This window comes from Mastigoproctus giganteus, chromosome 9, assembly GCF_048544385.1.
Source record: "Mastigoproctus giganteus isolate SK-2022 chromosome 9, ASM4854438v1, whole genome shotgun sequence".
NCBI lineage: Eukaryota > Metazoa > Arthropoda > Arachnida > Uropygi > Thelyphonidae > Mastigoproctus > Mastigoproctus giganteus.
In genome coordinates, this window is record NC_143583.1 from 37,918,052 (window position 1) to 37,944,542 (window position 26,491).

General features: G+C 38.2%; 1 protein-coding gene across 1 annotated transcript in view; it reads left to right on the top strand.

Annotated features, from left to right (window-relative positions):
* Positions 1-26,491, top strand: part of LOC150080152 (sodium/potassium-transporting ATPase subunit alpha-like) — a 379,958-nt gene that overhangs the window by 253,836 nt on the left and 99,631 nt on the right. The window contains exons 13-14 of the mRNA XM_090380992.1: positions 3,195-3,331; positions 12,165-12,382. Of these exons, the coding sequence (XP_090237118.1) occupies positions 3,195-3,331; positions 12,165-12,382 (355 nt within the window). The remainder of the gene's footprint in view (positions 1-3,194; positions 3,332-12,164; positions 12,383-26,491) is intronic.

The window sequence follows — 26,491 nt, forward strand, 5'->3', positions numbered from 1 at the left end:
CTTCATAAGGACGCCCTTTTGCAGATCTCACCAGGCGAGTTACCCTTCTTTGCACCCTTTCAAGAAGCTCGATGTCTTTCTTTAGGTGCGGTCTCCATACTTGAACACAGTATTCCAAGTGTGGTCTAACATAAGCCTTATATAATGGGATTATCACGTCCCTATCTCTACTTGCAAAAGTTCGATAGATCATCGATAGGACACCATGGACCTTCCTTGCAACCTGTTTACAATGCTCAGAGAATTTCATGTCTGACCGTATCGTAACACCCAAGTCCCTTTCCTCCAGTACTGGGTTTAGTTGAACTCCACTAAGTGAATAAGTTATTCACGGGATTACTGTATCCCAGGTATAATACCTGACACTTTGTTGGATTAAAGCATAGCTGCCATTTTTCTGACCATTCCTGAAGTCTATCTAGGTCTCTCTGAAGAAGCTCAGCTTGACAGTGATCATTAACTACTCTACCAATTTTAACATCATCTGCAAATTTAGACATCACGCCCTCTATCCCTTCATCAATGTCGTTTATGAAAATTAAAAACAACAGTGGTCCTAATACTGATCCTTGGGGAACCCCACTTCTTACATCAACCCAATCTGAGGAATAGCCATTTATCACAACGCTCTGCCTCCTGCCCTGAAGCCATCCTTCTATCCATCTAAGGATTTTCCCAGTGATTCCAACCTGTTCCAGCTTATAAAGCAACCGCTCATGTGGGACTGAGTCAAAAGCTTTGCTGAAATCTAAATAAACAATGTCGAAATTATTCCCTAAAGCCAGCTCGTGAGTGACCCTTTCGAAATAGCGAACCAGATTTGTTAAACATGATTTTCCTCTTACAAAACCATGCTGAGTATCCTTGAGAATTTCAGTTCGATCCAAATGATCCTGAATTCCACCCTTGATCATTGCCTCCATGATTTTCCCTACTACTGAAGTCAGACTGACAGGTCGATAATTTCCAACTTCACTTTTAGAGCCACCCTTATGTATGGGAGATACATTTGCACTTTTCCAATCCAAGGGAATCTCCCCAGAGTCTAGTGATGCTTGCATAATTAGCCTCAATGGTTCAATGCACTCGCTTGCCACCTCTCTTAAGATTATAGGGTATATTCCATCAACTCCAGGAGCCTTACTGGTCCGTAGGCTCGAAAGTGTTTTTCATGAAATAATCTTGCGAAATTTCAATATCATTAATTACATATTTTTTAACTTCGCTCCCACAATTTCCCATTGCCACAAAAGGCTTTTCATTTGTAAATATCGATGCAAAATAACTGAGTTCATCTGCAACGGCAGCTGGTGTATTTATTACTATCCCCTTTCCCTTACGTAAAGGTCCGATCTGGTTTGTCCTGCTCTTCTTGGCATTTATATATGTGAAGAATTCTTTATCCCCCCCGTCTTTGCTCTGTTTGCTAGCGATTTCTCATAAACTGCCTTTGCCTGTCGAACCTTTTCTGTGGCTCTTTTACACATCACCTTGTAGCTGTTATAGGCTTCCATACTTTTTATTGCTCTGTAACCTTTCCATGCCACCTTTTTCTGCTCAAGTAATGCGGCAACTTCGCTATTCATCCACAGAACCCTTCTCGTGGAGTATTTTTTTTAATGGTATATACGCATTCAAGGCATCTGTGATTAATGTTTTAAAAGCGTACCACAGTTCAATTGTATTCATTCTCTGCGTGATATCTACCCAGTTAATAGAGGCCATGTAGTACCTTAAGGCATCGTAATTTCCTTTTCTGAAATTAAAACCCATTCCTTTGCCTTTTACTTCTGCTACCTCTCTCGTCATCATCCACCGTAGAACTCCGTGATCACTTCCTGCTACTGGTTCCTCTACTGTCAGCCCTGTTATGTCATCTGATTCATGTGTGATGATGAGGTCTAGGATATTCTTTTCTCTAGTACTTTCCCTGACATGTTGATACAAATAACAGTCATCTAGTTGATTTAAAAATTTTGTTCCCCATGTCGAGTTTCCTTCCCATTTACTCGTGTACAAGGCCTTGAATGGGTTGAGCATGCTGAATTCTGATGGGATTCTTCAGCTTGCTCAGATTACGAACCTGAGGGAGCATAAATTCAAATCTAGGAAAGACAGTTGTAGAATAGATGTGCGTAAATTTGCCTTTAGCCAGCGGGTGGTTAATTGCTGGAACAAATTTCCATCTGTTGTTGTGGAAGTTGATAGCTTAAATAAATTCAAGAGGAAACTGGACAAACTTTTAGAGGGAACGGTTGTGTGAAATAGTTTTTTTTTTGCTCATGCTACCTTGCTTTCTTGCTTCACATGCCCCTATTACTATTAAGCACAGTGCCATAGAATACACTGTGATGCCTCAAGGCACTTGTTAGGACCAATAAAGGTTTGAGAAAAATGTGACTTTCCTCTCCACAGTACTATGGCAATTGAAGCTAGACATAGGCTGTAAAAGAAGTAATGCAATTGGCTCGTGATCTGATTTGAAGGAAGTTTCTCATGGAATGTTGCCTCTGCAAATGCCTGAACATAGAATCAGGTCGAGGTGATTAGTGCCTTTAGTTGGCTTCACATTAGGAATTGTAAATTTTAATGGGCAGAGATTGTTCATTAGCCACTGTAGAAGAGGGCTCAGGTGCAGTGGAAGGTTAAAATTGATGCAGAGGTGAGTAACAGTGGGGTGTAACTTACTCATTATCTAGCCAACAACATCATCGATTGTTGCAATATCTGTAACTGGAGGAAAGTAATTTTCTACAAAATTGATTAAACATGTATTAAATTTCAGTCATGGGTATGGCTTCATAAAATAAAGAGTTGCTATATGTGGTGTGCCCAAATTTCAGGTTTGGATCTCCAATGAAGATTGCAATGCCGCTTGCCTCTGGGATGAGACATTGCTGTGAAGAACAGTGAAAATGCAGTGGTAGGGGCACAGGCTATTGACTCTTGGTTAGGTTTGAGCCATGTTTCTGATAGGCAAATTACATCTGCATTGTTGGACATGAGGAATTGTTCGAGGGTTGCAAAGCTTATTTTGGAGGCTCTGGACATTTTTGTAGAAAACTCAGGGAATTTTTATAAGTGCTGATCTATCAGTTGTTTTTAATTTTAATTCATTGGATTGTTGATTTATTGATTTTAATTCATTGGATTGTTGATTTATTGATTTTAATTCGTTGGATCTGTGTTTATAGGTTATCATGGTAACTGGGGACCATCCTATTACAGCTAAAGCTATTGCCAAAGCAGTAGGTATTATTTCTGAAGGTAATGAAACTGTGGAGGACATTGCACAAAGACTTAATATTCCTCTTGAGGAGGTCAATCCAAAGTGAGTACACTTTGACGTGTCAAGCATATGATCATTTTTGTTTGTATAGATGGATTATCTATTTATTGTTATTAGTGGTAGTAGTGAAGGATTTTATATTTTAACCTGAAAAGTACATTGCTCATTAATCATCAATTAATGAGCAACATTTTTTGTGGAATTGTTTATGCTAAGTTAAGTGAAATTGCCAAAAGGTAGCTCTACCTGTGCATGCAATTGTTTTAATTTTTGCTTATTGGTTTGGTGAACTTCAAAATGGAGGTGGCGAATAGTTTCATGTTTATATTTTGTTTGTGTTATTTATTTTTTTTCCCTAACAGAATTAAAAGTTCTGATATTATGAAAATGGTAAAAAATACAACACGTTTATATTTAGAATTTTTATTAAAAATAATTAAATTGCATGTACTAAATATTACGATTCATTAGGAAAAGGTCAAACATTGGTATGCTCAAGTGGAATTAAAGGGGGGGGGGGATCTTTGAGAAATAAACATACAAAAAAAAAAGTTAGATGAGCCTGCCTATAGTTTCATGTCACTAGACATGAAACTATACTTAATTCAGAAATTGGGATTAGTCTCGAAATGGCTGCTTGACTCTAGGCAGGCATTTTGGAGTCATTATGCTCCCATGCTATAAAAAATATTTCCTACTCTTTGCCCACTCAGCTGTCATTTGCTACACCTTTCTTTCAAGAGCAGCTTGGTCTTTGTTTTCTTATTAAAAATTTAACATTGAGCAAATAAGAAATGTTCAAAATGTCGATAGATATAGCAATTAAAAAACTTTTTTTTTTTCTCTTCTGATGTTTCAATAGCTTTATATCTGGTAAACTTAGTTACTTTTAGTTTAGTTGGCTTTCAGGCTAGTTTACTTTCCCATTACTTCAGACTTTATAACAAAAGCCCAGAGTGAACTCAAATCATAATAGTATGTTGGTGTAGGACATTGATCAAAACCTGTTGTAATTTAATGCTCGCCTACTACTAAATTTGATACCAACAAATTATACAGATTTGTATATGTATGTGCCATAAAGTGCCTTTTAATTTTAATAACATAATTTTATTATTATTATTTATGCCATGCAGAGTGACTCCCTGTGTATACTTCTCTTCTTCCAGTCACATAGCTCCCTGAGGAGCTGTTGTGACCATCAACAAATTCCTCCAACTGCATCGATTGTGTGCTATACGAGCAGCATCGCAAAATGTCATGGCGCCTCCGTAGCCGGGTGGGCAGGAGCAGCAGTGCATAGCACACGCTTCTTGATTAGACCGGGGTTCGAGCCCATGACCACCAAATACGGAGAATGCGGAAAGGTTAGGGAATGACCACCGCATATCCCAGAGCAATATGGCCTTAGTTTCTAATGCTCCTAAAAACCAAATAACAAACAAGCAAAGTGTCATGCCCAGTTCACTGATCCCATCCTTCCACCTAGTTGCAGGTCTTCCTCTGCACCTCTTCCCCTCGGTTTTTCATTCCATTATATTCTTCAACAGAAAGTTTTCCCTTCTTACTATATGACCAAAAAACTTGAGTCTTCTTTTGTTGATGCTATGAAAAAGAATTTTAGGCCTGCCAATTTTATTCAATACCCACTAATTTGTACTTCGATCCAAGTAAGAAATATGCAGTATTCTCCTGTAATGCCACATTTCAAATGCCTCAATTTTCTTCCTGTCAACTCTTTTCAGATTCCATCCTTCACATCCATAAGTGGCAACTGGAAAAATTAACAAATCAATGATTCTCAGTTTCGTCTTTAGGGGCAGATCATGATCTCTCCATAATTTTATCAGATCAGCGACCAACGTTTTAGTAATTGCCTATTATCTCTTTACATCGTTTGAGCAGTCACTATTTTTATTTATTCTTGCCCATTAACCTTCACCTTACTGGAATCAAGACAATTACCATAATTTTAGTTTTACACACATTCAGAAACAATCCTTTTTTCTTACTTGCTTCACATACTCTCCTCAGAGTTTCTTTAAGATGATCCTTAGAATTACAAATTAGTACAGTACCATCTGCATAAGGTCATTTATCTTCAGTCCTCCGATTTTGATCCCTAAATCTATACATTATACCTGTGTATACACTATAATAAAATATTGCAGATAATAGAATTGGTGCAATATGATTCAAGTAGTCAGTGCACCAAGAAACCCACAAACAAAAATGGCAACAGCATGTTTCTGAAACCACTTTGTGTTTTGTGTATGAATTGTAGAAACTGTATGATAATTTTGCTGAAACTGTATATTGTGCCTAGTTTGCTGTGCAGCCATTAGACTAACAGAAGGGGTATTGAATTGCATTGTAGATAAGGGATGACAGGTATTACTTTGTGATCATATATTTTTAATTTAAAGAGATGGTACTGAAATGAATATCATCTCTATTAAATAAGAATTAATTTAATAAAGGTAGTAGTAGTAATTTCAACAGTGAGGTGTGAGGATCTTTGCTGAAGTTATGGAAGAGTTTCTGGGAAACTGCTAACAGGAGGTAGGAGTGAAAGGGGACTCCTTTGGAAACTTAATAAGTGGCACACATTAAGGTACCTGTACTGCATCAGAAATACATAGCTATATCTGAATAAATCAGAATATTAGTAAAACGGCATCGTTTTAAGTTATATCTCATATTGTGAATACCTTCACGAGTTGCCATGATATTGTACTACTTCGAATAAGTAACGCTTCACCTAAGGAGAAGACTAATGTTACTTATTCTCAGATGGATACCACCACCCAGACGGCACCGTTTCAGGGCTATTTGACCCTTCTTCGGTAGGTGGATAGGTGCCCGAGTGATGCAGTGATGGCAAAACAGTTATGAAATATAACTCCACAATATGAGAGATGCCTGGTGGTGTATCATGTATTTAGACTCTAAAACTCTGGTATCCATCTGAGAATAAGTAACATTAGTCTTCTCCTTAGGTGAAGCATTACTTATTTGAAGTAGTGCAATATCATGGCAACTCGTTGTGAAGGTATTCACAATATGAGATATAACTTAAAACGATTCCGTTTTACTAATATTCTGATTTATTCAGATATAGCTATGTATTTCTGATGCACTTGCACTATATTTATACATAGTCTAGACTCTCCCATAGCTTGAGGCTTATGTCCTAAATGCTTTAGGGTACCTGTACCTTCTTCAAGAGCATTTGCGAGAGACTCAGTATAAAACATTCATGGTAAACAACACACAACTTGCTAAAGCAGCTATAAAACGTTAGTAAAAATTAAAAATTTAGTCTGTTTATATGGTAATTCCATGGTAGACAAAATAATGAATTAAAGCTGTCTGCAGTGAAGTGGTGCCATTGTTGAGGTTGTGGATGAGATATTTCATTATGATTGTAATGTTGTTCAGGAGAAAAGGGATGTAGGTTATGGACAGATTGAAAAAAAAAAATTGATTGAAGTAAATTGAAAGCAGTCAGAATCGGTAAATGCAAGTTGTTTGGTGATAATGTAAAGTTGACTGTCAGGGTATATTACAGGTCTAATGTGATTGTGTTTTTTGGAATACAATAAAAATCTCTTTAAGCAACTTGAATGTCCCATTGCAAGTTTCTTTAACTTGCCCGTTATTGATTTATAATTTGTGTCAAACAGTGCACCAAGTAAGTAAGTTTAGTTTTTTTTGAGCTACCTCAATGGCTTATTTCGGCATGTCAGATCATCTATCACAGAGTCCAAATATCCTTGACTTGGTCCTCACTAAGGATCCAGGTGTAGTAGTAGTAGTAATAGTGGCATGTGATGCAAGAAAGCAAGTGTATGAGCTTAGGCAGCATCAGCCAAAAAAAAAAAAAAAAAAATTACATAACAATTCCCTCTAAATTATCAAAGATATAACAGTGCAGGAACTGATAGCAGGTGATTATCATAAAACTCTGTGGTACTACACTGTCAGTGTAGTACCACAGAGTTGATACGTTGCTCTGGGGTTGCTGTTTCCCATATGTAGTACTTTACATTTTACAATGTTAAACTTCATTTTCCATCTCTCAGCCCATCTGCTCAACCATTCCAGATCCTGTGGCAGCAGCAGCATAGCATCAATAGTGTCCTTAACAACCCTGCCAACCTTTGTATTGTCTGCAAACTTGGACATTAAGCTTGATATACCATCATCAATATTATTTATAAATACAGAAAACAATAATGGACCCAACACTGAACCCTGAAGGACTCCACTAATAACATTTGTCCATGAAGAGCAGTATCCATTGATTACCACTCTGTCGTATCCCACTCAGCCATCCCTTTATCCATTGTAGCAATTTACCCTTAATGTCATACCTCTCCAATTTGTACAGCAGTCTTCCATGTGCAACAGTATCAAAAGCTTTCCTGAAATCCAAGTATATGATATCAAAATTATTTTTGACATCCAGTTCCTCTGTGACCACATTGTTGTATCCAATCAAATTGGTCAGACAAGACCTCCCTTTAACAAACCCATGCTGTGTCTTAACTATTACTGCAGCCTTGTCTAGATGATCCTGCAGTGCTTCTTTAACCAGTGACTCCATTATTTTCTCTGGAACACAAGTTAAAAAAACAGATCTATAGTTACTTGTCACCTTTTGAACCCCTTTTGTGAATTGGTTATACATTTGCACACCTCCAGTCCATGGGGACCTCCCCTGAGTCCAAGGAAGCTCTCATTATGGCTAAGGGTTTGCTTACTTCCTTGCTGCCTCCTTTAATATAACTGGATAGATCCCATCCACCCCAGGTGCCTTCCTTTTATGTTTAACTTCAGTAATTTCTCCTCCACTTTGCTCTCAGTTATTACAAAATCACTTAGCACCCTGTTAGAGTTTGATAAACTTCTGGCATCCCCCCTCCTCATCGAATAACTCCTCCTCTGTGAATGTAGATGCAAAATACTCATTCAGTTTATCAGCTACCTGAGCATGATCATCAATAGTCAACCCATCTCTGATAAGTGGTCCAATCTGATTCATCCCTTTCCTGCTAGAGTTTACATAAGTAAAGAACTCTTTGCTGTTTTTCTTTGCATCCTTTGCCAAAGATTTCTCATCTGTCTTTGCCTGCCTAACCTCCTTTGTGACTTGATTACAGGAAAGCTTATATCTGCCATAGGCTTCTGTGTTACCTGATAATTTATATGCATCCCATATATTTTTCTTCTCTGCCATGACCTCATTAATCCGTCTAACATCCATTTAAGCCTGAACCTTGAACAGTATTTCTTAGTTGGAATGAAAAGTCTAGTAGCCTCCAATTTTAAGTCCCTGAAGGCTTCCCACATCGAATTCAGTGTTGGTAACATCATCAGTTGATCCCAGTATACAGAATTTAAAAACTGTCTGAGATCCCTGTAGTCACCTTTATGCAAAAGCCCTTCCTCTTTAGCTGATGGTAGTTACATCTTTGAGTAATTCCCATATCAGTACATTGTGATCATTTTCATCCAGTGGTTTCTTTATCTGCAAATTCTTAATGCATGAATGATCACTGCTGATAATCAGATCAAGAGTATTACTCTCTCTCTGGTTGCCTCTCAAACATACTGCTGTAGAAAACACTCATCCAGTTAATCCAAAAAAGTCTTGCTAGTGTGCGAATGACCAACTTACAAGTTCCAGTCAGTATCTGGAAAGTTAAAATCCCGTATTATAAGACATTCTGATTTACTGGCCCACTCTATTTCTCTGCACAATTGTTGATCATACTCATCCGATTCATTAGGCCTATAACACACACCTGCTCTCATTTTTCCTTTCCCAGTGCTTATGTTACACCAAAAGACTCAACATTGCATTGTCCACCAACATCAATTGGATGTACTTCCTTAGATTTTGTGTGTTTATTAACTAACAGCATAACCCCTCCTCCCTTCCTGTCCTGTCTATGTACACATTGTAGTTGTACACAATGTGTACAATATGTACACATTTGTACACATTGTACTCCCCAAATTCTGCACTGCTTATATCTGTGTGACACCATGTCTGTGATATCCCAACAATATCTGCCTTTGATGTCTTGACTAGCACTTCAAATTCATCAAATTTATTATTCTATACTCCTAGCATTAGTGTACATGCAAGTATACATATTTGTTTCTACTCTTTAGTTACCCTAACACAGCCCATGTATTTATTTGTTCCACTGACTCCCAACACTCCTGGAAATCTCCATTGCATTCCTTTCTATGCTGCTGCTCATTCCAATAGAAGCAGTGCAAGAATCACTTTTGCCTCTGCCTGCAGCCTCTGTTAACCTTTTATTCTGTGTATCCCCCCAAGCTAGCAGTTTTCTGATCCCCCTAACACTGCCTCGATAGCATCAGCAAATATTCTTGCACCCTTTCTATTTAAGTCTACCCCATCCCTGTAGAAGCAGTCCTTCCTGTCAACAAGCACAGACCAGGCTGAAAGAAATTCTACCCGATGAGCCTTCCACAGTCTCGCCAGTGCTGAATTGATTAACAAGACTCAACATATACTCCCTCCTATCATGTCTGGGCAGAATTGCAGGCACTTTCACATTCAACCCTAACTCACGACTTTTTTTCAACATTGACTTGTACTAGAATAAATCTGCAGATTTCTTACTCTTAATGTCATTAGTTCCAGTGTGTACAGTAATATCACCTTTTGTGCCCTGCCCTTAAAAGATAATTATTCTCTACAATGTCATCAACTTTTGACCCTGGCAGACATACCCTAGTCCTGTTCCACCTATCCTTCTTGCATAGTATATTTCCCGTCTCCCTGACAATAGAGTCACCGACATTAACTAGTTCCTTTGGGACCAGTGCATTCTGCCTTGGAGATTTCCTCTGTGTTGTCTGATGCACAGGAGTCAGCTCTGCTGTTGAGCTGGGCAGCTGAGAGTTTGATGGGCCCTCATTAATTTCTTCGTGGGCATTTACCCTACACCTCAAGCTCTCATAGACTCCCATCAGAACGCTGAGTTGGTGCCTAATTTCTTGACACTTGCATCTACCACACACAAAGACATCCTCCTTGGCTAGGTCCATGTCCTGTTTTACAAAGTTCATCAAACATTACATTTTTTGAGACTATGATGCGTTGGAGAATGCCCCTTCCCCTTTGTTTCTCCTCTGAGTTACAGCACTCTCGCTAGTCTGTGATCTTTGCTTTGCAGCTCTAGTCTGGGTCATAATTAATTTCCGTTTAAATACAGTTTAATTAACAATGGGATTTAATAAGATTAATAAATATTTTTGATTAATCGATAATACTATACTAAGTTAACAGATTCCTAATACAGTGCTTCATATTGTGTTATCTAGGTTTACGTTATACCTTACTCTAAGATGTTATCTTGCCTGTTTGCTACTAAATTGTAACATAATTAAGTTTAAGATTTGGACACTGTTAAACAGGCAGATGGCAATCAGAAACAGATAGCTCTGTTAATTATTGGTAGGATATATTGAGAGGGTTAGCCCTTGAAAAAGTCCCTTTCAGTGTATCCCTACACCAGTAGTTAACTACATAATCATCATTATTTTATATTTTATTACTAATTATATGTTTATTTCCATGGTATGGCCAGTATGGGCTATTTTAGTTTTTTTATAAGCTATTTTGGCCTTATGGCCTACTGCAAGCTGCATACTGTTGTGTTCATATACATGTTCAGCATCTCTATAGTACTTATTGGGCTTTTACTATATTGTGTGTGTGTGTGTGTGTGTGTGTGTGTGTGTGTGTGTGTGTGTGTGTGTGTGTGTGTGTGTTTTTTTCTCCTCCCAAAAATGTTCCACCATAGTGGAACATTTTTGGGAGGAAAACCATCAAATCTCTCATGATGAAGCTGTTATCGTTGATCAGTCACACAGATTTTGGGACCTCAAGTGGCTCGAGAGCTTGCGAATTTGCTCCTCCAAATGTAACAATATTAATAGAGAAGGGAGTCTGCATTCACCCCCTCTTCGAAGCTGTGGTTCTTGGACGGGATGAACAGTTCCACCTGGCATGCTCTCGAGCCATTTCTGGTTTCAGTGCGCATATGGAGGGTACTGTCCATGCTCCTGTGGAAACTTGCTGTGAACATGCTTAACCTGCTGTTTAAGCATGTTAAGCTTTACTGTTGATAAAGAAGATGCCTCTGAAAGCTTCGGTGTTTTATTGCTTTTATCCCATGATCTACATTGTTTTATTTCATTGTATATTTTTTATTTTATTGTACAGACAGTGTATCTTATTTTATCAGTTTTATCCGGCTTAATTATACTATTCATTTTACTTATTTTATCTTATTATTATTAATAATTTTAATTTATTTTATTTTAATAAAAGTTTGTAAAATAATAAGAGGAGTTTACCTCAATATAGTACGTAGAACACTTCTGTATGATACTCTCCAGAAATTAAAACAAAAAAAAATCAAAAAACTTAAATTAGAGTAAAAAATAATTAAAAATGAATTTAACTCCTCTTATTTTACAAATATTGATATCAACGTAGAACGTATTGAGCATCACAGCTCTGGTTCATACTATTTAATAAAAGTTTATAACGGTTGGTGTAGCATCGTTGAAGTCATTATGAATATGTGTGTGTGTGTGTGTGTGTGTGTGTGTGTGTGTGTGTGTGTGTGTGTGTGTGTGTGTGTGTGTGTGTGTGTGTGTGTGTGTGTGTGTGTTTATCTTTTTTTTTATTATTATTTATTTATTTATGTTTTTCAGTATATTTATATTTTCTCAGTGACCAACTTTCAGATGGTCTAGCTTACTTTCAAATACTTATCTTAAATGCGAAAATGTTTATAATTAATTTTAATTTTATTTTTAGTGATGCGAAAGCTGCAGTTGTTCATGGTTCTGAATTAAGAGACATGACTTCAGAACAACTAGATGATGTATTACAAAACCATACAGAAATTGTCTTTGCTCGTACTTCTCCACAGCAGAAACTGATTATTGTTGAAGGATGTCAGAGACTCGGAGCAATTGTTGCTGTTACTGGAGATGGTGTAAATGATTCTCCTGCTTTAAAAAAGGCAGATATTGGTTAGTTTTATTTTAATCATTAAAATAGGTTGTATACTACAAAATTGTCTTCTGCAATAATGCAGTTAAATTTTCTTGCTAAGCATAAAATATTTAAAATTAGTCCTTGGATATAGTGCAGAATCATTTACAATTAACATATAAAGTTCTTGTGTTTCCACACCAAAACATCAGCAAAAGATTTGAGAGGGAGAGAGAGAGAGAGAGAGAGAGAGAGAGAGTTCCCAGTCAGTCAGTCACAAGCAAATGCATCTTGATAAATACTGAATGAACGGTTAGTTTTTTGAAAGAGGTAGCAGAGCATTCCATGCAGGTATAAAGCATTGTTTTTTGTGTTCATGTTAGTTGACATTTAGTGTTGCATATTGAAAGATTGTTATTGTACTTGCAGGAGTATACACTTGGAGACAGCATCCTGTTGGGGACTGGTCATAGGACATTTGGCTAAGGATATATCCAAAGAAATGTATCCAGTTGATCTGTTTATCATGTAAGTCTATTTACATCATAAACAGATCAACATATGCTCAGTTTAAATTCTTAAGTTCACTAGTTGAATTGGTTTTGGTAGCTTCTTAATTATTGTAATATTTTGTTAATTCTTACTTTAATAATGGTTGCTGCAAGATCCACGTTGAATACTTCATCCGAGATAATTACCTAGTGAAATAGCTGTAAGTGATTCACATGTTTTAAGCACAATTTCATGCTTTTGTAGTGTGTGACCTGTATTCCAAGGTCAATCTAGTAGGTAATCCTGACTCAAATGATCTTTTTTTTTTTATATAAAGAGTGTAGCTATCTTAAATTACAATTTGCATTGGTGCATTAGTCGCCGAAGAAATGGGCAGATGCCCTAGAGACAAAACTGGGGACTCTTCAGAGAGCCCCCCCCTCCCATTTTATTTGTATCTAGTGACCTGCTCTGGCATGAGAGAATTTAGTTTTATTGGCAATTCTGTTGTCAGGGTATCGAGTATCCTTTTTTTGAATAAGGATAGAACCAGGGTTTGTCTGCCAGGAGCAACATTTGTAACTGATTGTCAGCTTTTAGGGGCTTTTATGTGGGGGTCTAATGATATAAGTGCACATGAACTGGTGATTTGGTGGAAATATAGGACTACTGTATGCTGAAGAAAAGTATGAAAATATGTCTGCAATTTTGAAGGACTGTAAGCTGAAAGCCTATATAAAGAGTGATAAGTTGAAAGCCTTTTAGATTAAACTCAAGACTGGATAGACTATGAAAGGCTTTTTGGGGCAAATTTTTATTTGCATTGTCTGCACTTGTAGCTAGAAGAAACCTATTTTGTAAAGATGGAATACATTTGAACAAAGGATCTTTGTCAGTATCATTGAGGAAGCCTTAAGGGCTCAGGGAAAAACTGCTAGTTGGAGGATGTTGATATAGATATGTTTAATTTAATATGTGTCAAAGTTAACTCATGCACACATCTCAAGAGTTTGTTACTGTAACATTTGATAAGCATGGATTAACTCAAGACTTGAACTCTTCAATTATTTTGGGGAAATGTTTATCAGTGTGGCCCATACCTCTAGCTAGAAGGAACCTATTTTGTAGAGATAAAATTAATTTGAACAAAGGGTCTTTGCCAGTATCATTGTGTAAGCTTTAAGAGTTCATTCTTGTTTGTTGCTGTAACAGTCAATGTTGGCAAAGATGTACTGAGGGTAGCAATTTTTCAAGTTAAGAAAACTAATGCAAGGAAACAAGCATAAATAACTTCATAGTAGACAACTGTACAAGAATTACTTAACACATTCACTGCTTCCTCACTCAAATTTGTGGAATTGGATTTTTAATTCACTTGAAGGGTAAACTACCTACTTTTAGAACTTTTTCTTCCAATTTTACAGAATAAAAAACAGATCGACTCCAAACTATCTTTCAACGATCACATAAACCTCATACAGTCGAGGCTGAATTCACTACGCTGGGTCACCAAACAACAGCTGCTCCACACCACCGACCCACAACTGGTAAAAAGATACATCGTATCAATCCTTTACCCGACAATACTGTATGCTTCAGAGATATGGGCCTCGGCCGCCGAATCCAACATTAAAAGAATATTCTCTGCCGAATTCTGGCTTCTAAAATGGGCCAACAGCAAACTCCACCTTCCCCCAGCTCTCAGATCAACGCAGTTAGCAGAAGCTCTTCAACTACGCAGGCTCCGGTCCTACATCGGAGAAAGAAGGCTGCTGTTCACCATCAAGATGGCCACCGGTAAAATTACAGAGCCGAACTTCTGGGATCACTGCTCTTGGCGCATTCCTCCCCCTTATCTCCGGTCTTCAGCACAGCTGCTAGCAAACCGTAACCGGCTAGTACTAACCGACAGATTCCTGCCAAAGCAAATGCTGCCCTCACTGCAAGCCATCGACGGGGACCTCCAAGAAGTGGTCAATAATAAAAAAATACAGGAAGGGTATCCTCGTCGAACTGAAAATGTAAAACTGTGCTTTGTTAATAATCTGATGTAACTTGTGTTTTTCTCATGTATCTTTTGTAAATATGTTTTGTAAACCCCTGGCACCACCATGCTGTGACGGGACTAATTGTATGTCTATCATTGCTGCAATTAAAGATTCTATTCTATTCTATTCTATTCTAGATATTTTTGTCAAGCAACTGTCACCAGAGGCTGATTAATTCAGTCATAGTTAAAATAAAGTCCGAAAATGTCTCTGCCCTTTTCAATCCCAGGTCAAAAAGGTTTTCAGACAAGCTGGCAGTGAAAGTGTTAATCTTTGAACTGTACAGTAATGTCAGGAGTGTTATCAGTGAAAATGAGTAATGAACTCCTGGTTAGGACAGCTAACACTGCCATGATAGGACTAATGGAAATGTGGTATCACTTGGAAATAGGGGATAACGAGTTTCACTATGCTATGTACAATGTATTTAGGAAGAACAGGGAAAGTAGAAGGGATGGTGAGATAGTATTTCTAGCCTGAGTGTGACAAGAGTTGTCACAGGTTCAAAAGTTATGCATACTAGTATAGAATCTCTGATATTGAGCGGGTTGGATGCAAAGATATGTAATGAGAATGGGGTAATCCACAGAGACAAAATTGTGAAAATTGCTGCGAGTCTCTTCTTGCAGATAGAATGGAATAGCTATGGTGAATGTCTTATGAGTGATTTCAGTTTTCATCTTGTTAATTGGAGCAAGTGGGAAGGAAACTCCCTATGAGGGGGGCCAAATTTTTAAATCAACTAGATGATTATTATTTACATCAGCATGTTAAGGGAAGTACTAGGGGCAAGAATATTTTAGGCCTAATCATCACCCATGAACAAGGTGACTTCATAGGGCTGACAGTGCAAGAACCATTAGCAGGGCATGCTCATTGAGTTCTGAGTCAGATGGTGAGGAGAAAAGTAGCAGTTAAAGGCAAAAGAATGGATTTTAATTTCAGGGTAGAAGACTGGCAGTTTAAGGTGTTTATTTGGCCTCTCAACTGGAGAGATAGCTCGCAAAGGTGTATACATTGAATTATGGAATACCTTTAAAGCAGTAGCACAGAATCCATGAACTTCCATGAATATATATACCTTAAGAACAGAAAGCATGAGGAAGATCTGGAGAATTAATGAATAATGAGCTATTCAGCTCAATAGAGCAGAAAAAATGGTATGGGAAAGTTAGTAATGAAAAGTACTGAGGTGTATAACAACTACAAAATGTAGACACTAAGAAGAAAAGAATGAATCAATTTAGACACTTGTGTAATGGGTGGGGGGGGGGGTCTTGAATAACCAAACTGATGCAGATGAATTGAAAAGGTACATTGCATTAATATTTACAGGCAAAAGGCCTTCCTCATGGTAAGAAGAAACTGCAAGTGCAGCTGGAAAGCATGAGATTAGCAATGTTGAAATTACAGAAGATTGTTTATAAGAAAAACTTTCTTCAAGCCTAAAGGTGAGTTAAGCTGATGGAGTTGATGGCATATGTCCAATAATTTTGAGGGGAAGGGGATGGCAAGAAAATGCATTGAACCGTTAAGATTTAATTGTAAAGATATCAATGGATCTGGGAGAGAATTTTTAGGACTGGAGAAGTGCCAGTATTGGCAATGCATAAAGGCAGTTATACAAGTGAAACGAGTAACTGTTGATCAGTCTTATTTCAGTGGTAAGGAAATCATGGAATGAAGGAACAGGAGTGTAATCCAGGATCATCTAGGTGGAAATGGAATTCTGAAGGAAACATGGCATGGTTTTATAGGGAAAGTCATGTTTAACTAACCTGTTAGCTATTTTAATGCAGCCAGTCATGAGCTGTTTATAGGAAATAATATCAACATTATTTGGATTTTAAAAAATCATTTGACTTAAGTCTCACCCAAGCGCTTACTGTATAAGCTGGAAAATGTTGGGATCACAGGGAATAACCTTAGATGAATTTCAGAGTTGATGCAGTGCAGGAGGCGGAGGAATGTGATTAATGGTTTCTCTTCAGACTGGGCTAATGTAAGGAGTGGAGTTTTCCCCCTAGAAATTGGCTCTGGGACCACTGTTTCAGATTTTCTTAAAAGACATTGACAATGGGATGCAGGGTGTAATGTAAAAGTTTGCAGATGATGTCAAACTCAGGAGAGCAATTAGTGATCATTGCTGTGCAGCACTTCTTCAGGGGATATTTAGATAAGCTTCAGGTTTGATCACAGAAGTTGGATTATAGTGGCAGGAAAAAACAAGCTTTTGCACTTGTAATAGTAACTCTCCAAGTTATACATTTTGTGGAGTTTAATTTAAAAAAAAAAAAAAAAAATAGATGAAAATGATTTAGTAGTTACAATATGGCCGGACATAAAGTTTTCCCCACAGGGCAGGGGTGGGCCTTGGTGTCTTATCAGTAAATTATCAAACATTTGGTATAATAAACAAATATTTGATAAATAAGAATGATAAATAGTTATAAGACCACATTTCAGGTTCCTTGAAAGGTTTCAAACTTTGTACTGAATTGTAGGAAATTCACTTTATCCAACAAGTTGTTAATTGTTGTTGTTTTGGTTTTTAGGAGCATTAGCAACTAAGGCCATATTGCTCAAGTTGTTAATTACTGGAATACATTGCCTCTGTTAGTAGTTTTGGCCGACAGCTTGTAGAAATTCACCAGTCAAATGGGTGGGTAAGTATGTGAGGAGGCAAACTAATACAATTGCACTCCCCCTCCCCTTGCAAGATCAAGATAGCTGTTGAAATTGCAAATGGCTGCAGTTATAGTAAGGATCAACACAATATTGATTATAGTAAGGATCAACACAATATTGATTATAGTAAGGATCAACACAAATTTTATAGTAAGGATCAACAATCTATATTTATAGTGAGGGATGTTGGATGTTCCCATGGCCATGTGATTTGTTTAATAGTAGCTTGATGGCAAACATTTCTGGCAATGTGGACATTGAAAATAATGTGTCACTGGTTGTGGCAACTAATGTCCTTTTAGGCAGTTGGTTTCCAAAATTTGACCAACTGCAGGACAAGTATATAAATATTTTTAGTAATTGCATTAGTATTAGTAGGCAAATAATGCAAAAAGGAAAGCTTATTACCATTAGAATTAGTAGAGGCATATGATGCAAGAAAGCAAGCTTATACAGCATCAGCCAAAAAAAAAAAAAAAAAACATTCCCATTTTACCCCTCCGTTCGTTCCAAGTACCTGTCCAGCTCAGCCTTAAATTTATTTAGGCTATCAACTTCCACAACAAAGGATGGAAGTCTGTTCCACCAACCAACCACCCGCTGGCTAAAGGCAAACTTCTGCACATCTATCCTACATCTGTCTTTCCTCAATTGAAATATATTCCCACTCAAATGATTATTCTGAGCAAGAGGAAGAATTCCATCAGCATTGAGCATGCTCAAACCATTCAAGGCCTTATACACCTTAATCAGATCACCTCGCAGGTGCCTACTCTCCAGACACTTTAATTCGCAAAATTTAAGCCTTTCTTCATAAGAGCAACCCTTTGTTCCAATCACTAATCTTGTTGCCCTTCTCTGTACTCATTCCAACAGCTCTGCATCCTTCTTAAAATGAGGCCTCCAGACCTGTATACAGTACTCAATGTGTGGCCTGACCATTGCCTTATATAAGGGGATAATCACCTCCTTATCCCTGCTAGAAAAATTCCTGTATACCATTGACAAGACACTATGAGCTGTAGTGTCTTGTCAATGGTATACAGGAAGACCGTCTGCACTGCTCAGAAAACTTCACATCCGCCTGCACAATTACCCCCAGGTCCTTTTCGTTCTCTACCATTGTCAGTGTAGTATCACAGAGTTGATACGTAATTCTGGGGTTGCTGCTTCCCATATGTAGTACTTTACATTTGTCAATGTTAAACTTCATTTGCCACCTCTCAGCCCATCTGCTCAACTTTTCTAGATCCTGTTGCAGCAGTGTACTGTCATTAGTGTCCTTAACAGTCCTGCCAACCTTTGTATCGTTTGCAAATTTGGACATTAAGCCAGATATGCCATCATCAATATCATTTATAAATACAGAAAACAACAATGGACCTAATACTGAACCCTGAGGAACTCCACTAATAACATTTAGTCCATGATGAGCAGTGTCCATTGATTACCACTCTGTCTTCTCCCACTCAACCATCCTTTTATCCGTTGCAGCAATTTGCTTCCAATGCCACACTGCTCCAATTTGTGCAGCAGTCTTCCATGTGCAACAGTATCAAAAGCCTTTCTAAGATCCAAATATATGATATCAAAGTTATTCCCTGCATCCATCTCCTTTGTGATCACATCATAGTATCCAATCAAATTGGTCAGGCAAGACAAAACAAAACCATGCTGTGTCCGAGCTATAACTGAAGCCTTGTCTAGATGATCTTGCAGTGCTTCTTTAACCAGTGCCTCCATTCATTTTCCTGGAACAGAAGTTAAACTAACAGGTCTATAATTACTTGTGTTGCCCTTTGATCCTCCTTTGTGAATTGGGGTCACATTTGCAAATCTCCAGTCCATGGGTAACTCCCCTGAGTCCAAAGAAGTTCTCATAATTATGGCTAAGGGTTTGCTTACTTCCTTTGCTGCCTCCATTAATATAACTGGATAGATCCCATTCACCCCTGGTGCCTTTTTTATGTTTATCTTCAACAATTTCATCTCCACTTTCCTCTGTTATTACAAAATCATCCAGCTCACTGCCAGAGTTTAACTCACCTCTGGCATTCCCCTTCCTGAATAACTCCTCATGAGTGAATGTAGATGCAAAATACTCATTTAGTTTGTTAGCCACGTGAGCAGTAGTAGTAGTAGTAGTAGTAGTGGCACTTGATGCAAGAAAGCAAGTGTACGAGCTTATGAGCTTATGCAGCATCAGCCAAAAAAAAAAAAAAAAAAAAAAAATCACACCATACCCTCCAATTGCCTGTCCAGTTCCTCCTTAAATTTATTTAACCTATCAACTTCCACAACGACAGATGAAAGTTTGTTCCAGCAATTAACCACCCGCTGGCTAAAGGCAAATTTCCGCACATCTATTCTACATCTATCCTTTCTTAATTTGAACTTATGTCCCCGTAGGTTCGTATTCTGAACAAGTGGGAGGATCCCATCAGAATTCAGCATGCTCAACCCATTCAAGGCCTTATAGACCTCAATCAGATCACCGCGCAGGTGCCTAGTCTCCAGCCACTGCCATTTTGCAGAACTTAAGCCTCTCTTGGTAAGAGGATCCCTTCATTCCCCTCACCAATCGTGTTGCTCTTCTCTGTACACGCTCAAGCAAATCTACATCCTTCCTAAAATGAGGCCTCCAGACCTGTACGCAGTACTCAAGGCGTGGCCTGACCATTGCCTTATACAGAGGGACAATCACCTCCTTTTCCCTGCTAGCAAAATTCCTATATATCATTGACAAAACCCCATGACCTGCCCTAGCAGCCTGTCTGCATGGCTCAGAAAACTTCATATCTGACTGCACAATTACTCCCAGGTCTTTTTCATTTTCTACCACCTTAAGTGTAGTACCACACAGTTGGTACGTTTCTCTGGGGTTACTTCTACCCATATGCAGTACTTTGCATTTGTCAAGGTTAAACTTCAGTTGCCACTTCTTAGCCCATCTGCCCAAATTATCTAGATCCTGTTGCAGTAGCACACTGCCATTACTGTCATTAACAACCCTGCCAACCTTCGTGTCATCTGCAAACTTCGACATTAAGCCTGATATACCTTCATCAATATCATTGATAAATATACAAAACAACAGTGGACCCAACACCGAACCCTGTGGGACTCCACTAATAACATTAGTCCACGAAGAGTAGCACCCATTGATTACCACCCTCTGTCTTCTCCCACTTAACCATCCTTTTATCCATTGTAGCAACTTACCCTTAATACCATTCTGCTCCAATTTGTACAATAGTCTTCCATGCGCAACAGTGTCAAAAGCTTTCCTGAAATCCAAGTATATGATATCAAAATTATTTTTTGCATCCAGTTCCTTTGTGACCACATCATAATAACCAATCAAATTTGTCAGACAAGACTTTCCCTTAACAAACCCATGCTGTGTCTGAATTATTGCTGCAGTCTTGTCTAGATGATCCTGCAATGCATCTTTAACCAGTGACTCCATTATTTTACCCGGAACAGAAGTTAAACTAACTGGTCTGTAATTATTCGTGTCACCCTTCGAACCTCCTTTGTGAATTGGGGATACATTTGCACATCTCCAGTCCGTGGGAACCTCCCCTGAATCCAAGGATGCTCTCATAATTATGGCTAAGGGTTTGCTTAGTTGCTTTGCCGCCTCCTTTAATATAACTGGATAGATCCCATCCGCCCCAGGTGCCTTTCTTATGTTTAACTTCAACAATTTCTCCTCCACTTTGCTCTCAGTTATTACAAAATCATTAAGCAGGATCATCAACAGTTGAACCATCAATATCCAGTGGACCAATCTGATTCATCCCTTTCCTTCTAGAGTTTACATAGGTAAAGAACTCTGTTGTTTTTCTTTGCATCCTTTGCCAAGGATTTCTCATAATCTGCCTTTGCCTGCCTAATGTTCTTTGTGACTTGGTTACAGACCAGCTTATATTTATCATAGGCTTCCATGTCACCCATTAATTTATATGTATCCCATGCATTTTTCTTCTCTGCCACATGTCTCATTAGTTCATTTGACGTCCATTTAGGCCTAAACTTTGAACAATATTTCTTTATTGGTATGTAAAGCCTAGTATCTTCCAAGATAAATTCTTTGAGTGCTTCGCATTTTGAATTTGCTGTTGGTAACATCATCAGTTGGTCCCACCGTATAGAATTTGAATACTCTTTCAGAGCACCGTAGTCACCTTTACGAAAGCCAAAACCCTTCCCTTTACCCCCTTATGGTAGTTACCTCTTTAAGTAAATCCCACTTCAGCACACTGTGATCTCTGCCACTTAGTGGTTCTTTTATCTGCAGATTTTTAATGAATGGTAATCAGACTACTGGTAATCAGATCAAGAGTATTACTCCTTCTAGTTGCCTTCCGAACATGCTGATGAAGAAAACCATCATCCAATAAATCCACAAAAACCTTTTTAGTGTGTGAATGACCAACCCACAAATTCCAGTTAATATCTGGGAAATTAAAATCCCCCATTTATAAGACTGATTTACTGGCGTGCTCTATTTCCCTGTACAGTTCCTTATTTTACTCATCAGAGTCATTAGGCCTATAACACCCTCCTACTCAATTTTGATCTCCCAATGCTTATGTCACACCAAACTGACTCGACACTGCACTGTCCAGCGATGTCGACTGGCTTCACTTCCTTGGATTGTGTTTCTTAACTAATAGTATAACCCCTCCTCCCTTCCTATCTTGTCTATCCTTCCTGTACACATTGTACTGTTCAAATTCCAGTTCTGCATTCCTTATATCTGTGTGACACCACGTCTCTGATATCCCAACAATATCTGCCTGCCTTTGATGTTCTGAGCAATACCTCAGATTCATCAAATTTATTTACCAAACTCCTGGCATTGGTGTACATGCAAGTATAGATGCACCTGTTCCTATTCTTAACAATATCTTGTTTTCCAGTCTGCTGCTCATTCCAATAGAAGCAGTGCAAGAATCATTTTCACCTCTGCCAGTGGCTACTGTTAATCTATTAGTCCTTGTTCCCCCCCCCCTCAAGCTAGCAATTTTCCGACCCACCTAATACTGCCTCGATAGCATCAGCAAATATTCTTGCATCCTTTTTATTTAAGTGTATCTCATCCCTGTAGAAGCAGTCTCTCCTGTTAACATGTACAGACCAGGCTGAAAAAAATTCTACCCCTTGAGCCTTGCACAATCTTTCCATGGCTGAATTGATCGACAAGGCTCTCATCATATACTCTCTCCTATCGTGTCTGAGCAGAATTGCTGACACTTTCAAATTCAACCCTAATTTACGGCTTTTTTTCAACAGTGACCTGTACTGGTTAAGTAATTCTGCCAGTCTCCTACTCTTAATATCATTAGTGCTAACGTGTACAACAATATCACCCTTTGTGTTCTTAAAAGATATCTGCTCTACAACATCATCAACCTTTGCCCCTGGCAGACATACGCTGGTCCTGTTCCACCTATCTTTTTACATAGCATGTTCCCTGTTTCCCTGACAATAGTCACCAACAACTACTAGTTCCTGTGGGACCAGCACATTCTGCCTTGGGGGTTGCCGCTGTGTTGCGTGATGATCACGTGCAAGTTCTGGTGTTGATGTGGGCAGCTGAGAGCTTGATAGGCCCCTCAATTTAGATCCTTTGAGGCCATCCACCCTATCCTTCAAGCTCTCATATAGGCCCATAACAACACTGAGTTGTTGCCTCATTTCCTCACACTCCTTACATCGTGCACACACAAAGACATCCCCCTTGGCAATATCATGTCCTGTACCTGATTGCTCCACAAACATCAAGCAAGCAGTGCATTTTAAAGGGCTATGATTCAGAGGGCAACTGCCCCCCCCCCCAGTTCTTCCCTGAGCCACAGCACTCCATTTAGCTTGAGCCTTTTGCTTTTCTGCTCTTGTCTGAATCATGATTCCGATTCAATTTCAGTACAAAATTATAATCCTAAAAGCATCAGCAAAAAAAAAAATACAGCATCAGCAAAAAAAAAAAAAAAAAATGCTTCCCATTTCACCAATCTATCCCCTCCAAACAGTTTGTCTAGTTCTTCCTTGAATTTATTCAAGCTATCCACTTCCACATCAGACAGAAGTTTGTTTCAGCTATCAACCACCCCTATTAGCTAACAGCAATATTTTGCAGAAATCCTTCAATTTATGCACTCTAATGTGCATAGTCTGAGCAAGAAGAAGAATCACATCAGTATTGAGCTTTCCCATGGAATAGCTTTCTATATTATCCATGATTATTTTGGGATTTGTCTATGTTTTGTGGAAGTTGAATGCTGAGTAAAAACACTCATGGTTGGATGAGTATACCAAGCCCTGCTGACATGTCATATGTCAGGTCAAAAGCATTTTCTGAACAGGTAATCACTATGGACCAGATCTTAATACATTTCAAGGATAAAATGGTAACCTAAACAATGAATGTTCAGAAAAACATTGAGGAAACATGCTGTGAAAGATTTATTGTAACAACTAACAAACACAAGAATTAAAATAATTTTAATAAAATATAATAAAGTCGGACCTCTCTTTAATGATGTTCCGTATAGCGAACAATTTTGATTTCTCCTTGGTAATTGCATTGAAAATAGTTTCCGTATAACAAACTAATTTCGAGAGATCTAGGTACACATCGTTCCCACTTCTGGCCTTTAGGCAATAAAGCTGATGCTGTAGAAAGCATGAATTAGAGCTAAAATGATTAAAAACTAATTCTTAATTCCATGAATTAAGAGCTGAAACAATCTACAATTTAGTGGTGCCCGTAAAACCCTGCAGGAGGAAACTGGCCAATCATGGCACGAGATAGAAAAAGATGGAAGGTTTTGGGAGAGGCCTTTGCCCAGCATTGGGTCAGCAATGGCTAAAAATAAGTAAAACCTATACAACCTATATACTACTGTACTGGGAAGTCACGCTAGTCAACTGCTATCTATGTGTCCACAGCCATTGGCAAAAATTAAGGCATATTCTCGACATGGACATTGACTCTGGTCAACCTGTGTTTTACTGTAAACACCCTATTAGAGAATTAGGTGAGAGTGATTTTCCTTTATCCCGGAAATTCATCAGTTGTTTCGAAGAAAGAGTCATCCACACTTTCACTAAATTTCACCTGTCTCTGTTTACATGGCGCCTCCGTAGCCAGGTGGGCAGGAGCAGCAGTGCGTAGCACACGCTTCTTGATTAGACCGGGGTTTGAGCCCATCACCACCAAATACGGAGGATGCGGAAAGGTCAGGGAATGACCACCACATATCTCGGAGCAATATGGCCTTAGTTGCTAATGCTCCTAAAAACCAAATAACAAACAAACAAACAAATCTGTTTACATGGTAGGTACAAGTGGTCCCTAAATCCGTTTTGTTTTTGCTGCTGCACAAGTAACCTTACAGTGTCTAAGAGGAAATCCTTCAGTGTAGTATGGAAAAGTGGAAGTGTTTAATAGTATAGATAGAGGCATTGAGGGGGAAAAAAAAAAAAAAAATGCTTTAAAATTTGGTATTCCTGCTAGTAGTGTGTTAACCATTCTGAAAAACAGTTTCGATTTTCAAACTGTTTAAGGAAACGGAACTCAGTTGGAGGCGTGCAAAAATATACCTTTGTGAAGGTGTAGAGGAACTACTTTTTAAGTGGATAAAGATGGTTTGAAACCAAAATGTGCCAATATCAGAGCCATTAATAAAAGATAAAGCTATAGAGTATGCATCTTTTCTGGGGCATAAAACATTCCAAGCCAGTTCTGGTTGGCTGGACAAATTTAAAAAGTGCCATGGCTTACTCGAAAAAGTTGTTTCTGATGAAAGTGGAATTTCAATCGAAGAAGACTATATCCACTGGAAAGAAACAGTTTTGAAAAAAATTTTGGAGGGCTATGAGCCCAAAGACATATTCAACATCAATGAAACAGGTCTATTTTTAAATGTTTGCTGAACAAGATACTGACTTTTAAAGGTGCTAAAAATAGTAACAAGAGAATTACAGTTTCAGTTGGTGTAAAAATGGCTGGTAATGAAAAACTGAAGCTTTTGGTGATAGACAAAAGTAAACACTCCTCATGTTTCAAAGGAGTAAAATCGTTAGAGTTGGACTACAACTACGAAAAAAACTTGGATGCCAAGTGAAATTTTTGAGTAATGGATTTTCAATTTCGATAGAAAGATGACAAAAACAGAAAAATCACGTTGATTGTTCACAACTGCCCTGCCCACCTTCACTTGGTAATTTTGAAACTTACAAGTGTGAAGCTTGTTTTCTTCCCTCCAAATACCTCATCTAAACTGCACCCAATGGGCCAAGAATTTGAAAATGAACTACCAAAAATGCATACTGAAAAAAAATTATACTGAGAATAGAAACTAAACGGTCTATAGATTCTGTTATAGATTTGCAGATGTGCATATCAGAGTTGGGGAAAGTGTGGACTCAAAATGTGACAGAAATAACGATTAAGAATTGTTTCACAAAAGCAGGTTTTGCTAAAACACTAACTGCAATGAGAGGGATGAACTACTACAAGACATTGAGCAATCTTGGGAAGAGTTCCAAGCGAGGTGTGATGAGTAGAGAAATTGTTCTTTGCGAATTTTTAGAAGTTGATAATGATGTCATAGTAGCTGAATATTCGAGTAACTCCAACATTTTGGAGAGTATTCAAAGAACTAGTGACAATCTCGACGACGAGTTGGATGAAAATGTGGGTAAACCTTTCAAACATGATATGTTGGCAGCATTTGCAACACTTTGCATCGAGGCCTTCAGTGTGAAAAAATTGTTTTTATGAACGGTTTACAGTAGAATCCAATGTGCAACAAAAAATAAAGAAATATTTTACATAATTCTTAAGTGTACTAATATATTGTGTGCATCATGTAAGTAGTCATTTCTTAATATGAGTGTATTAAT